General features: G+C 45.2%; 1 protein-coding gene across 13 annotated transcripts in view; it reads right to left on the bottom strand.

The window, feature by feature from the left end:
• LOC126354218 (partitioning defective 3 homolog) overlaps positions 1-12804 on the bottom strand; it is a 468105-nt gene that overhangs the window by 196419 nt on the left and 258882 nt on the right. For 12 of the 13 annotated variants that reach the window (XM_050003686.1, XM_050003692.1, XM_050003687.1 and 9 more), the window contains exon 2: positions 10934-11286. The exons of the other annotated variant lie outside the window; for it this stretch is intronic. In XM_050003686.1, coding sequence (XP_049859643.1) covers positions 10934-11143 — 210 coding nt within the window. In that variant the 5' untranslated portion in view covers positions 11144-11286. The remainder of the gene's footprint in view (positions 1-10933; positions 11287-12804) is intronic. 13 annotated transcript variants of the gene reach the window in all.

Genomic DNA, 12804 nt, shown 5'->3' with positions numbered 1-12804 from the left:
TCTCATCACAGTCTAATGAAAGGAAACAGGAATGTAATACAGGGTGCCTAAAAGGAAAGAGTATACCATCGCAGATACTACGGGGTGTTCAAACAGTCTCTCCGCAGCGCCGTATGAGTGTTAGCCGCGCATGCCGTTTGGCGCAGTGAATACACCGAATGAAACTCAGTGAAATACAAGTTATAAATTTATTGAATATTTATTTTTAATTACAAATTTCCACTTTAAATGTTGAAAGTGTCCCCCACTGTTGTTGAATTTACAATTCAATTCGTCTAATCAGGTTTCCATACAGGGTGAAAAGTATTTAAACCGACAAACTCTGGGAGGTTGTAGGGGACATCAAAACAAATATTTTCCCCTAATGTCGTTTTTTTCCTATGAGGATTATTTAAACCGGAGGAGGTCGTATTACGCTCTTCAGTTGTAAGCAACTGCTGTCTACCAGTGTAGTAATGCACTGTCTCTGTTTACTAATGGAGCGATACCCCTAGAGTGAGTACAATGATATGGTTGGTGCGTACTACGTAGCGCACTACAACGGATGAGCTGCACAGCGGGTTTATCAACAAAAATATCCTAATCGCCGAATCTCGCATCATGCGACCGTTGCTGCTGTGTACCAAAGTGTGCGTGAGACCGGGTCATTTAGTAGATTACCTGGACAGGGACGCCGTCGCACGGTAAGAACGCTACAATTTGAGGAAGCTGTCTTGCAGCATGTGGAGCGGGATCCTTCAGTCAGCACTCGTGCAATTGCACGTAACATGGGGACGAATCAGACGAATGTACGAACAGTCCTTCGAGAGCAGTTGTTACGTCCATTTCACTTACAGCGTGTCCACAACATGGAACCAGTTGATTATCCACCCAGAGCACAGTTTTCGCAGTGGTACCTGGAACAGTGTGAAATTCATCCTACATTTCCATCCTCTGTGTTATTTACCGATGAAGAAACGTTCGGGCGTGATGGAGTCTTGAACATGAACAATTCGCATGTTTGGAGTGAGGATAACACACATGCCACAGTTACTAGCGCTCATCAAGTGCAGTTCTTCGTTAATGTGTGGGTCGGCTTTGTTGGGGATTGTTTAATTGGGACGTATCTACTACAAATGCCATTGAATGGCAGGCACTATTACAATTTTCTCGCCAGAGCATTGCCAGAATTGCTGGAAGACGTCCCGCTTCCTACAAGACAGCGCATGTGGTCCCAACATGACGGGGCGCCGACACATTTCAGTCGTTGTTTGCGTCGATTCCTGGACCGACGGTTCCCAGAAACGTGGATTGGCAGAGGTGGTCCTGTACCATGGCCTGCTCGATCCCGAGACATTTTTGTGTGTGGAGAGATGTGCAACCTTGTTTACGCAACTCCTGTTCCACCAGAGGAGGATGTGGTTACCCGTGTCAGAACATGATCCGACGGTGTAACCTTTGTTTACGTGTCAATGGAGGCATTTTTGAAAATATACTGTAATTGAAATTGCGTTGTGTTGTGTTAATGTGTTGTATCTTGGTCATAAAAAATGTGTTGGTTTAATTAATTAGCCGCCAGAGCTTTCTTACTGATTTGTTCGGACTTGTGGACATTTTATCGGAAATATCGAGCAGTTTATCCTCAGACAAAACGGTAGGGCGACCACTTTTCGGTGTATCTGTCACTGAACCCCTACTTCGAAATTTGTTAATCATATCTCTCACACTATAGCGATGTGGGAGTGTTGTCTCCGGGTAAAATGTTTGAAGAACAAATTCTATATTTACCGCCAGCTTTGAACACTAGTTCGACTAAAAACACACTTTCTTCAATGGTTAGCATTTTCACAGTGACAAAACCGAAACAAACTAACAAAGGAACTAAAACGTTTAAATCAACACGTAACGACACACACCAACGATACTACTGACGCTGGCTGAGACAAACGGAACAGTGGAATGTTGGGAGAGTCCACTTGAAGGGAGGTAACCCAGGCAGGCGAACAATCATACGACACTGCGGAGAGACTTTTTGAAGACCCCGTACTTCCTAAAAGTAGAAGAAAAGTTACAATAATGCTATGTCCGGAAACCAATGTCAATTGAGATATGGGCTGTTGAAGATCTGTAGTTCACAGCCTGCAGTTTGTTAACGATCGACGTACGATTCACAAGAGATGACATAGTAAATTAGCACAATACGCATGTCTGGTCATATGCAAAGCCTCGAGCAATCACGGAGCTCAGGCGTCAGGATCGCTTCAGTATCACGGTATGGACAGGAATGATCGGTGACCGATTTATAGTAACATACACTTTAGCAAACAGATAAAAAGGCGCTGTCTACCACCTGTTTCTGGGCTACCCTTAGAGAAAGACGACTGGTCTGCGTACCGTGGAACGTCACCCCATTTTTCTACTAATCGTTTCATTCTTATCACAGCTGTCTATGTGTAACGGTCAGAGGATCAAACACGCTTGTCAATACCTTTTTCCGACTCCAAGCTGATCACGTTCAGGACCCACGTCCATAGTCATCAATAAAAATAAAGCAGTACAGCTGCTGTTTTCAACATTACAGTAATTTATTATACCGACCGGTTTAGGAGATAACATTTCACTTTGTTTTCAATACACATTTTTATCATTCAGACGTCCTCCTTGACAGCTGCGGGGTCAGTGTGATTGAATGCGAACCGAAGGGGCACAGGTTCGATTCCCACGAGGGTCGGAGATTTTCTCCGCCCGGGGACTGGGGTTGTATCATCGTCGTTTCATCATGAGCGACGCGCAAGTCGCTTAAATAACGTCACATAAAGCGACTTACATCCGGCGGTGAGGCGCCGGACGAGACGGGGGGCCTTGAGAGGGAGGGAGGGAGGGAGGGAGGGAGGGAGGGAGGTCGTATCTTATAATGCTTAATTACATAAGCCATTTACGATTAACATAATTCTGTTATGTTACACAAATACATGCTGAAAATTTTACCACGGTGTTGTTATTCTTAAATGATTTCTTATATATCATTTCCGCTTCTGACAAAATAATAGTCCAAGTCCAGACACAGAATTCGGTTGCCATATACCCACCTCTGTTACAATCCTAGTTTCTCTTGACAAACAGATAGTGGAAGATATATGTATTTCATTCATAAGATCATCACTCGCATTTCGGAATATTATTTACATGCACTGTATTCACCTACTTCCCAAAAATACGTTAGATATGCCTCTAAAAGACAGTACATGTATTTAGGACGCTTTATCATAAAGGTATTTCAGTCTTCATCTGCTCTTTTGACTGATCACACTTCGCTCTCACACTCTTCCTATTTTGCACTATTCTTTTCCTCACCGATGCTCATTCCCAAAACCTCCCGTTCGGTGTTGTATATTCTAATTTTGTGTACCTGTCAGATATCAGCAATTACATTATCTTTCATCTCCTATCTTACTACACGTTGAACAACACAACGCCACAGTCACATCGCCTTCACCACTCGTTGGTCAGTTCAAGATTTTCAAATGGAACTAAGCGATCTGCACCCAGCGAGTGTTACAGCCGACAGGCAGAAGAACCGTGTCAGTAATAGTTGAGCCGTTCACCGTCAAGTCGCGGGTCGCTGGTTCGAGGTCCGCCCCCACAATTCCTCCGGCGTCGTGGCGTAGCGTGGCATTGTGCGCCGTTACCTAACGGATACAAGGCGCGCCGTGTCGCCGCGGGCCAACACACACACACACACACACAGGTGCTGTATGCGTAGCGAGTGAGGTTCGGTGGGCTGCTCGCCGGCAACAGACCACTAACCGTTCGCCTCTTGGTAAGTTTCCAAATACGACTTGGAATTGTACGGACGTTAAAAACATCTTCTAGACAAGTGGGGATCTGCCTTACAGCATATCTAATCACGAACCAGTGCGAACCTCTTGTTTGACACTTACCTACTGACCAGTCGACAACTTCCGTGCGCTGGCAGCAGTAACGAAGTTAATTAGCACTTATTATATTTTCTGTTATACGACGGTTAATGTCTCCGTATCCGCCTTATTGACGTATTTATCTATAGGTTAGACTGTAGTATGACGACGACGACCTTACAAAACGGTGGCTGTAATCGTAAGAACAAGGCCCCCAGGAAAATCGAAAGTTGCTAAATTAGGGTAATTAGTTTCATTTCAGTAGCCAGTACTTCAATTTTTATTAGCTTCATATTTGCAGAGAATGCAGCAGAGTTTTGAGTTTAATCGAAAACATCTATGGAAATCTTTTACTTTGTTACGGAGATTCGTAAGCAAATGAAAATACACTGATTAAAAAAAGCCACTGTAGGAACTATAAGATAGTGTAGGACTGTAGGCGGTCATTAAGGAATTTCATGGTATATACAAAATCTGCACTTTATGCATTATTCAACAATCTATTTTGGTCTTTATTATACCACCTTCAGCTTAAATAAATCATAAATTAGTGAATTTATTACACATACAATGAAATTCCTCATCCTTGAAGAAATTTATAACATTTGACATAGGTATGAAACGCATCGCAGTCATCGGACAAAGCTATAGTGTCAAAGACCTCCTGAAGTCTAAGTAAAGTCCACAGCAGAATGGACTTCTCACTGTATATGTTGAAGTGTCATCTTGGTTCGTTCTTTAATTGAATGCGGACAAAAGGCGTGCCTGTAAGTCTCTGCGTGAGTGTTATGTACAAAGATTAAGGCCGGAGAAACTGCTCTTGGAAGCAAGTTCTCGAGATGCAAACGCGTTTTTGAAAGTTGGCCAACTCAAAACTTATCAGCACTTCTTTCACACAGCATCGTCAGACAAACAAACCTGTGACTGTTCGTGTTGCCCTTCTTTGTACCGCTTGATGGCTGTTTCTCGTCCGAGATGATAAAAATCCCACAAACTTTAGCAGCAATCCAGTATTGTCTGTACAAGTGTTTCGCAAGCGGTCTTACGTGTACAAACTACTGTTAGCTGGTATCCCACTTTTTGAATCTAAGCATGCCATTAGATTTACTTACACAGTCCCATAGTGCAGCAAAACATTTAGTTTTCGCTTGTTACCTTTTGATTTCTACTTCAGAAATGAATCATTTAGCGATTTGATCAGAGAAAACCGACACGGCGTTTCCTGGAACGAAGGAGGAAAAACAGGAATTTCTCCTCCTCCTCCGCCCCCCCCCCCCCCCCCCCCCCCCCGTTTATCCCAGCTGTACATAAACGTGGGAAATTTTTGTTATGAACTTTGTCATTTTTACTTCGCCTTTTATTATCCCCAATCTTCAATTTTGGCATTTTATCCTATGATATGGATAAGTGTACTACTCGTACATAAGGATTTCTGCAATTTATGCTTGTCTAGTACAGAGACAATTTATAGCCGCCCTGCACTGAAAGGGAAAAAAAAGAAAAAATGAACAGCCCCATATACTATGTGATCCCTTCCCGTCTTAAGGTGTTTAATACACAATACGTTGCGTTAGTTATACAATTTTGGTTTTCGCTTAACAGGAAAGTTCAGTAGTTGTGAAACTAGAGAGCATTTCTACTGGCATCCTCTAGCATAATTTCCTATTGCTACATAGTTATCAGAGAGACAACCACACAACACCAACAAATACGTCTAACCTGCATGGGCATGTGTACAAAGAACTGCATCATATATTTGGAGTCGGTTACAATACCTTTTGTAAAGTATAGCGAAAGAAACAGTTGCAGCAGATGAAATGTCACTTTGGCTGCCTTAAGGCGAACTCACAGGCCTAAAGAATTCTTTGATGAACTCCACATATTTATTCTAAGATAACTTTCATTGATTCTAACATGTTTCTGGAAACATACTATCAAGTGAAAGTATGCGACCTGTTAATGTAGAGACAGTTATGTAATTACTGTAAAGATGTACCGTACGGCTTTCACCTTATTAACTGCCATCTCCAGATGTGACAGTGACCCAGTAATAGTTCTGTCATAATCTGTAAAAACTAGTACATGCATACCGATCACTAAAAATGTTACAAAAGACGTCAAAATATTGCCGTCAAATGGCAAAAGAGACCGCCTTGCATATAATGACGTATTTTGTACCATTTCTCATTATGTTCAGAGTGCATGTAGTTAGTATTTATTGATTACGACTAAACTATTTGTCGATTATCATCACATCTGAAGATAATGTTAACGGCGACCATGACATAAATTATCGTTTGAATATTTTGTTTCCTTCGGGTAACTAATGTCTCTTAGTTTGCTATGACTTGTGTCATCGTCTCACTGGGATGTCACTACTCGCTACCAGTACAGTGCGCACCAAGTGTGTTGAAAGCAATAAGCAATGAAGGAGAGAGTGGATGGCCTTCCAATCCTGCTCACCGAGAACGTCGTCTTCCTCGGCTTGTCACAGCTATGTTGCCAAGCGTGCACCCCCTTTTATAAAAAGCACTGGTCGGGGACAAACAAGCCTGCTTCAAAATATCAGCGCCACTGTATCATTCGGTGCAACACGGTCGACTCAACACCTAGTACACAACCTACAGTAGCCATTTTATGATGCTGAACCTGCGACGACGACTTGCATTATACGAGGAACGCTTAGCAACACTTGCTCAGAACATTCGTACGACGAAACGAAAGTATTTTTACCGTAGGTATCAGTTCTGGAACATGGTAGCACTTTTGTTCTTGGAACCATGTTCCCCATGTGAAATGGACACTTCCGATGAACAACAATTGCATTCACATATCGTAACAAGCTTAGGCAAAAGAGAAAAAGTTTTTTGCTGTATGGTTAGCATTACTGTAATCAACCATTAGCAGTATTGGTGTGTTCCCATTCTGGTACTATACGAACTGTTACCTGCTTCAGGTGTCTACTGAAACAAGTAAAGCTTTTTATTAAATGCACTGTTCAGCTACTTCTACATGGCGATGCGGATTCGAAAACTGGCAGACTGCGTCTGCACACTTAGCACTTGTCTGCTATTATTGGGAAAAATTTCAAAGTGGACATTAACACTATTTAATTAATCGATTTATCCTGGTTCATCAGCTATCAAATACCAGTTGAAGTACTTCATCCCGTAAAAGTAAGGGGACACAGTTCACGGGGAAGAATCGTCCGTGCTGACGTCTGCGTGTTCCAGCGGATTAGCGCAATAACGCGGTGGCCATGAAAAGAAGCGTATCAGTGCACTCGAGTCAACCTCCTACACTTCTTTACTTTATAAACTGCTTATGTAAGGGATGGCAGCCTCGCTTTTCCTACGAGACAAGCCTAAATAGACAACTTCTGTTCGATTAGCGTCAGAGAAGTAGCGCTGAAAGAAATTCCAAGAATGGAGCACTGGACCAGACAGTAAACACACGTAGTAAATACTTGTTTAAAAAAGCGCTGTTGAAGGTGCGAACAGTGTACATAACAGGAGATCCTGCAGTGTTCAGGACCTCCAAATGCTGTTCTATTGCGGCACATTTGAGAAGATATACATCAAACGTATTCGCAGTTGCGAATAATGACAACTATCAGCTGTAGACTGGAGTGACGACAGTAAAAATTTGTGCCGGCCCGGGACTCGAACCCGGATTTCCCGCTTATGGCGAGCAGTCTTCTTACCATTTGGCTATCCGTGCACGACTCACGGCCAGACCCAAACCTCCATATGTTTGGAACGATGCGTGTACGACCTTCATTCGTACATCCATTATGTATATTATCGTACAGGTCAGACGTTGTAGTTAAGTCGCTTGCCCGGTATCGGTAGACATACGGTAGTGCAGTGCCTGTGTTATTCTGATTACGATGTATGCATGTCCAAAAGAACTTTGCATCGTAATAAGAACACAGGCACTGAACTATCGTACGTGAAGAAAGGGCTACACAAAATCGCCATTGAGGGCCCTTCGAAAATAAAAATGAGAGGCTTTAGTAGTTAAACACTTAGTCACAGTAATGAACCTTACCCATTAAGAACATACTAATAATCGATTAACGGAAGACAAAAGAGAGAAAATAATAATCTTGTAAGACAATACAACAAACATTTGGAACATTCTTCGAGGAACTATACTCTTAATAGGTACAGTTCATCGCAAACTGAAAAGGATTCCGGATAAGGAGAATTCAGTTGCGAGTGAATTTAGCTAAGATTTTTCCAGACCACAGCGCTGTTGTCAAGAAGAAACTGTCTCCTACCTAGGAAAAGTTTTTCGGGCCACCCAAAACATTCAGCGAACCCAGTCGCCAACAGTTGCGAAAATACATTCTACGAAAGAAGGATAGAAAGACGCACCACGAAAGAATTATCCGAATGGGACCGAAATCAGTAGATGCGATGTACATGCCGGTCAAAATAAATTGTTACCATTCCAGAAAAATTGGATGATTTATTCTAGTGAAACAGCTTCACAAATTGGGGAAGTAAACGATGCATTAGTCAACGTCTAGCTCTTGTGCAAGGAGTTATTCGGCTCCGCAGTGAGTGATAGAGGTTGCTGGGTATCGTCCTGGGGAATATCCTGCCAAATTCTGTCCAATTGGCGCGTTAGATCGCCAAAAACCAGAGGTAATTGGATTGCCGTACCCACGCTGCCCCAAACGTTCTCAATTGACGAGAGATTCGGCGACCTTGCTGGCCAAGATAGAGTTTGGCAAGTACAAGCAAGCAGTGGAAATTCTCGTCGTGTGCAGACGGGATTGGATTGGATTGTTTGGGGGAAGAGACCAAACAGCGAGGTCATCAGTCTCGGGAAGGATGGGGAAGGAAGTCAGCCGTGCCCTTTCAAAGGAACCATCCCAGCATTTGCCTGGAGCGATTTAGGGAAATCACGGAAAACCTAAATCAGGATGGCCGGACGCGGGATTGTACCGTCGCCCTCCCGAATGCGAGTCCAGTGTGTCGGGCGGGCATTGTATTGCTGAGATATAAGCCCAGGATGGCGTACAATATCATCGACGTACCGCTGTGCAGTAAGACTGCGACGGTTGACTTACGAAGGGGTACTGCTATGAAGAGAAATGGCACCCCAGACCACCAATATGGCTGGTATCCCACCGCTGTACGGAACGTCTCGAGACCCGTCGTCGCGGGTCATCGGTGCTGTATTCGAAGAGCGGGACATCACTGCACACAATTCTTCTCCAGATTCCAGGCACAAGGCGTGTCTAGAAACGCCCCGGACAGTGGTGGGGTATCAATCTGACTGTCGGCAGCCATACTGCCCAACAATGAGGAGTGATGGCTTGTGGTGTCATTTCAGTTCATAACATGGATCCCCTGGTTGTCTCCGGCGGCACCGTAACAACACAGCGGTACGTCGATACTGTTCTACGTCCCATTTGGTTGACCTTCGTAGCAAGCCATCCTGGTCTTATTTCAGGAAGATAATGCTCGCCCTCACACTGTAAGAGTTTCTACTGCTTATCTTTGTGCTTGCCAAACACCTTTCTTCGTCAGAGCGTAAATGGAGATAAAAAGGACTCTCTTACAGCTGAAGTCTCCTCCACTTGCGTTCAATTATTTACAAAGAAGACTGTTTTAGTATCTCAAATGGCTATAAACTTCCGATATTAACTTCGTAGAAGACTCATCATGTATAAGAGGTTCTATCCAAAATTTACGGGACTGGTGCTGCCATCTGTTGAAAACTTTACCTTTGGACCTACGATCACCATCACCCTTGAAGTACTTCCCATCCGCACGTACACACCGGTCCCAGCGCATCTGCCACTGGTCAAACGTTTTCTGGAATTATCAGAATGAGATTTTCACACTCTGCAGCGGAGTGTGCGCTGATATGAAACTTCCTGGCAGATTAAAACTGTGTGCCGTACCGAGACTCGAACTCGGGACCTTTGCCTTCTGCGGGCAAGTGCTCTACCAACTGAGCTACCCAAGCATGACTCACGCCCCGTCCTCACAGCTTTTCTTCTGCCAGTACCTCGTTTCCTACCTTCCAAACTTCACAGAAGCTCTCCTGCGAATGTCCCGAGTTCGGGTCTCGGTCCGGCACACAATTTTAATCTGCCAGGAAGTTTCGTTTTCTGGAAATCTTCGAGCGTGTTTATCACCGCCAGCGATGCTTCTTGAATCCTCTCTAGAGTGTCGAACCGACGGCCTTTCAACTTGAGTTTCAGTTTTGAGAATGGCGCGAAGTCGCAAGGTGGCAAATCTGTCCAGTACTGTATGTGGGGTAAAACTGCCATGTTGTTTTTAGCCAAAAAAGATCCTGGTGAGGAAGGACGTGTGACAGGGCGCGTTGTCGTGATGCAGCAGCCAGTTCCCTTGACGCCAAAGTTCGGGCCGTCGTCGCAGCACGTTTTCACGGAGCCGTCGCAAAACGTCACAGTAGTGTGTTCAATTCACTGTTTGGTTGGGTGGGACGAATTCTTTGTGCACAATTCCCTTGGTATCAAAGAAAACGATGATAGTGCTCTTCACTTCGCTCTTGACCTGTCTCGCTTTTTTGGGTCTTTGAGTGCCTGGGCTCTTCCACTGGGACGATTGTTGCTTTGTCTCTGGGCCATAACCGTAAATCCAGCTCTCGTCGCCGGTGATAACCCGTGACAAGAAGGTTGGATCATCAGATACGGTCTGACGATACATCGTAAAATCGCCACACACCAAACACAGTATTACTGAAACCACTGTGGACACGCAACGCATCCTCCCAGCTGACTGCCACCCCGCACACTGACTCGTCAGATATGCACCTCTCGCCACCTAGCAGTACAAAGATCCACTACTTCTTTCCAGATGGCAGCACCCGTCCCGAAAGTTTTGGATTCCGCCTCACGCACAAACCTTTGGGGAACACCTACTGTAGCACCCTTCAAAGATACTTTCACAGCTAGCTAGACTGATAAGATGTTTGCCTTCAGGGACAACATTAGGATATGCTGAATATGGAGTGAATGGTGATCTGGAGTCACGGTGAGGTTTGTCACTCACCGTGGAGTTTGCCGGCGCGCTGATGGTGGCGGTGAGCTGCTGCCGGTGGGACAGGCCGCGGTGGCGCTTGTGCACCTTGTACGTCTGCCGCCAGCCGAACAGCTGCTGCAGCTTGTCCGCCACGTCCGAGCAGCGCGGGCCGCCCCCGCTGCCGCCTCCGCCGCCCCCGCCGCCATCGGCGTCGCTGTCCGCCCCGCGGCTGTCCAGCATCGTGGTCGGCACGCACTCCTCACATGTTCACACACTGCCTCCACATCCACACCACTCTCTGCTTTCCCATAATTCGCAGAAACACCGTTCGTTCGCACTATCAGGAGGGATTCGAACCACGTTCCGGGTGTTATCTTGCTTATCTAATAAACACGTTCAAAACACGCTGTTTTTAATATCGCTGCCATGAGGAATAACTGAGTAAGCAAATTTCTCTTTCTTTAATTAACACCGTTAACCATATACCAAAACCCAAGCATACATCTCTTCCTAAACAAATTTCGCCACCATCAGTAGGCGCTTGTTTACTTCCTCTATCCACATTACTGGCCATTAAAATTGCTACACCAAGATGGAATGCAGATGATAAACGGGTATTCATTGGACAAATATATTATACTAGAACTGACATGTGGTTACATGTACACGCAATTTGGGTGCATAGATCCTGAGAAATCGGTACCCAGAACTACCACCTCTGGCCGTAATAACGGCCTTGATTCGCCTGGGCATTGAGTCAAACACAGCTTGGATTGCAAGTACAGGTACAGCTGCCCATGCAGCTCAACACGATACCACAGTTCATCAAGAGTAGTGACTGGCGTATTGTGACAAGCCAGTTGCTCAGCCACCATTGACCAGACGTTTTCAATTGGTGAGAGATCTGGAGAATGTGCTGGCCACGGCAGCAGTCGAACATTACCTATATCCAGAAAGGCCCGTACAGGACCTGCAACACGCGGTCGTGCATTATCTTGCTAAAATGTAGGGTTTCGCAGGGATCGAATGAAGGGTAGAGCCACGGGTCTTAACACATCTGAAATATAAAGTCCACCCTTCAAATTGCCGTCAATGCGAACAAGAGGTGGCCGAGCCGTGTAACCAATGGCACCCCATACCATCACGCCGGGTGTTACGCCAATATGGCGATGACGAATACACGCTTCCAATGTGCGACCACCGCGATGTCGCCAGACACGGATGCGACCATCATGATGTTTTAAACAGAACCTGGATTCATCCGAAAAATGACTTTTTGCCATTCGTGCACCCAGGTTCGTCGTTGAGTACATTATCGCAGGCGCTCCTGTCTGTGATGCAGCGTCAATGGTAACCACAGCCATGGTCTCGGATCTGATAGTCCGTGCTGCTGCAAACGTCCCCATCTGTTGACTCAGGGATCGAGACGTGGCTGCACGATCCGTTACAGTGATGCGGATGAGATGCCTGTCAGCACGACTGCTAGTGATGCGAGGCCGTTGGGATCCAGCACGGCGTTCCGTATTACCCTCCTGAACCCACCGATTCCATATTCTGCTAACAGTCATTGAATCTCGACCAACGCGAGCAGCAATTTCGCAACACGATAAATCGCAATCGCGATAGGCTACAATCCGACCTTTATCAAAGTCGGAAACGTGATGGTGCGCATTTCTCCTCCTTATACGAGGCATCACAACAACGTTTCACCAGGCAACGCGGGTCAACTGCTGTTTGTATATGAGAAAGCGGTTGAAAACTTTCCTCATGTCAGCACTTTGTATGTGTCACCACCCGCGCCAACCTTGTGTGAATGCTCTGAAAAGCTAACCATTTGCCTATCACAGCATCTTCTTCCTGTCGGTTAAATTTCGCGTCTGTAGCAAGTCATGTTCGTGGTG

The sequence above is a fragment of the Schistocerca gregaria genome, chromosome 3 (assembly GCF_023897955.1).
Source record: "Schistocerca gregaria isolate iqSchGreg1 chromosome 3, iqSchGreg1.2, whole genome shotgun sequence".
Taxonomy (NCBI): domain Eukaryota; kingdom Metazoa; phylum Arthropoda; class Insecta; order Orthoptera; family Acrididae; genus Schistocerca; species Schistocerca gregaria.
The sequence above is the reverse complement of the archived record's forward strand: the minus strand, read 5'-3'. Positions and strand labels throughout refer to the sequence as shown.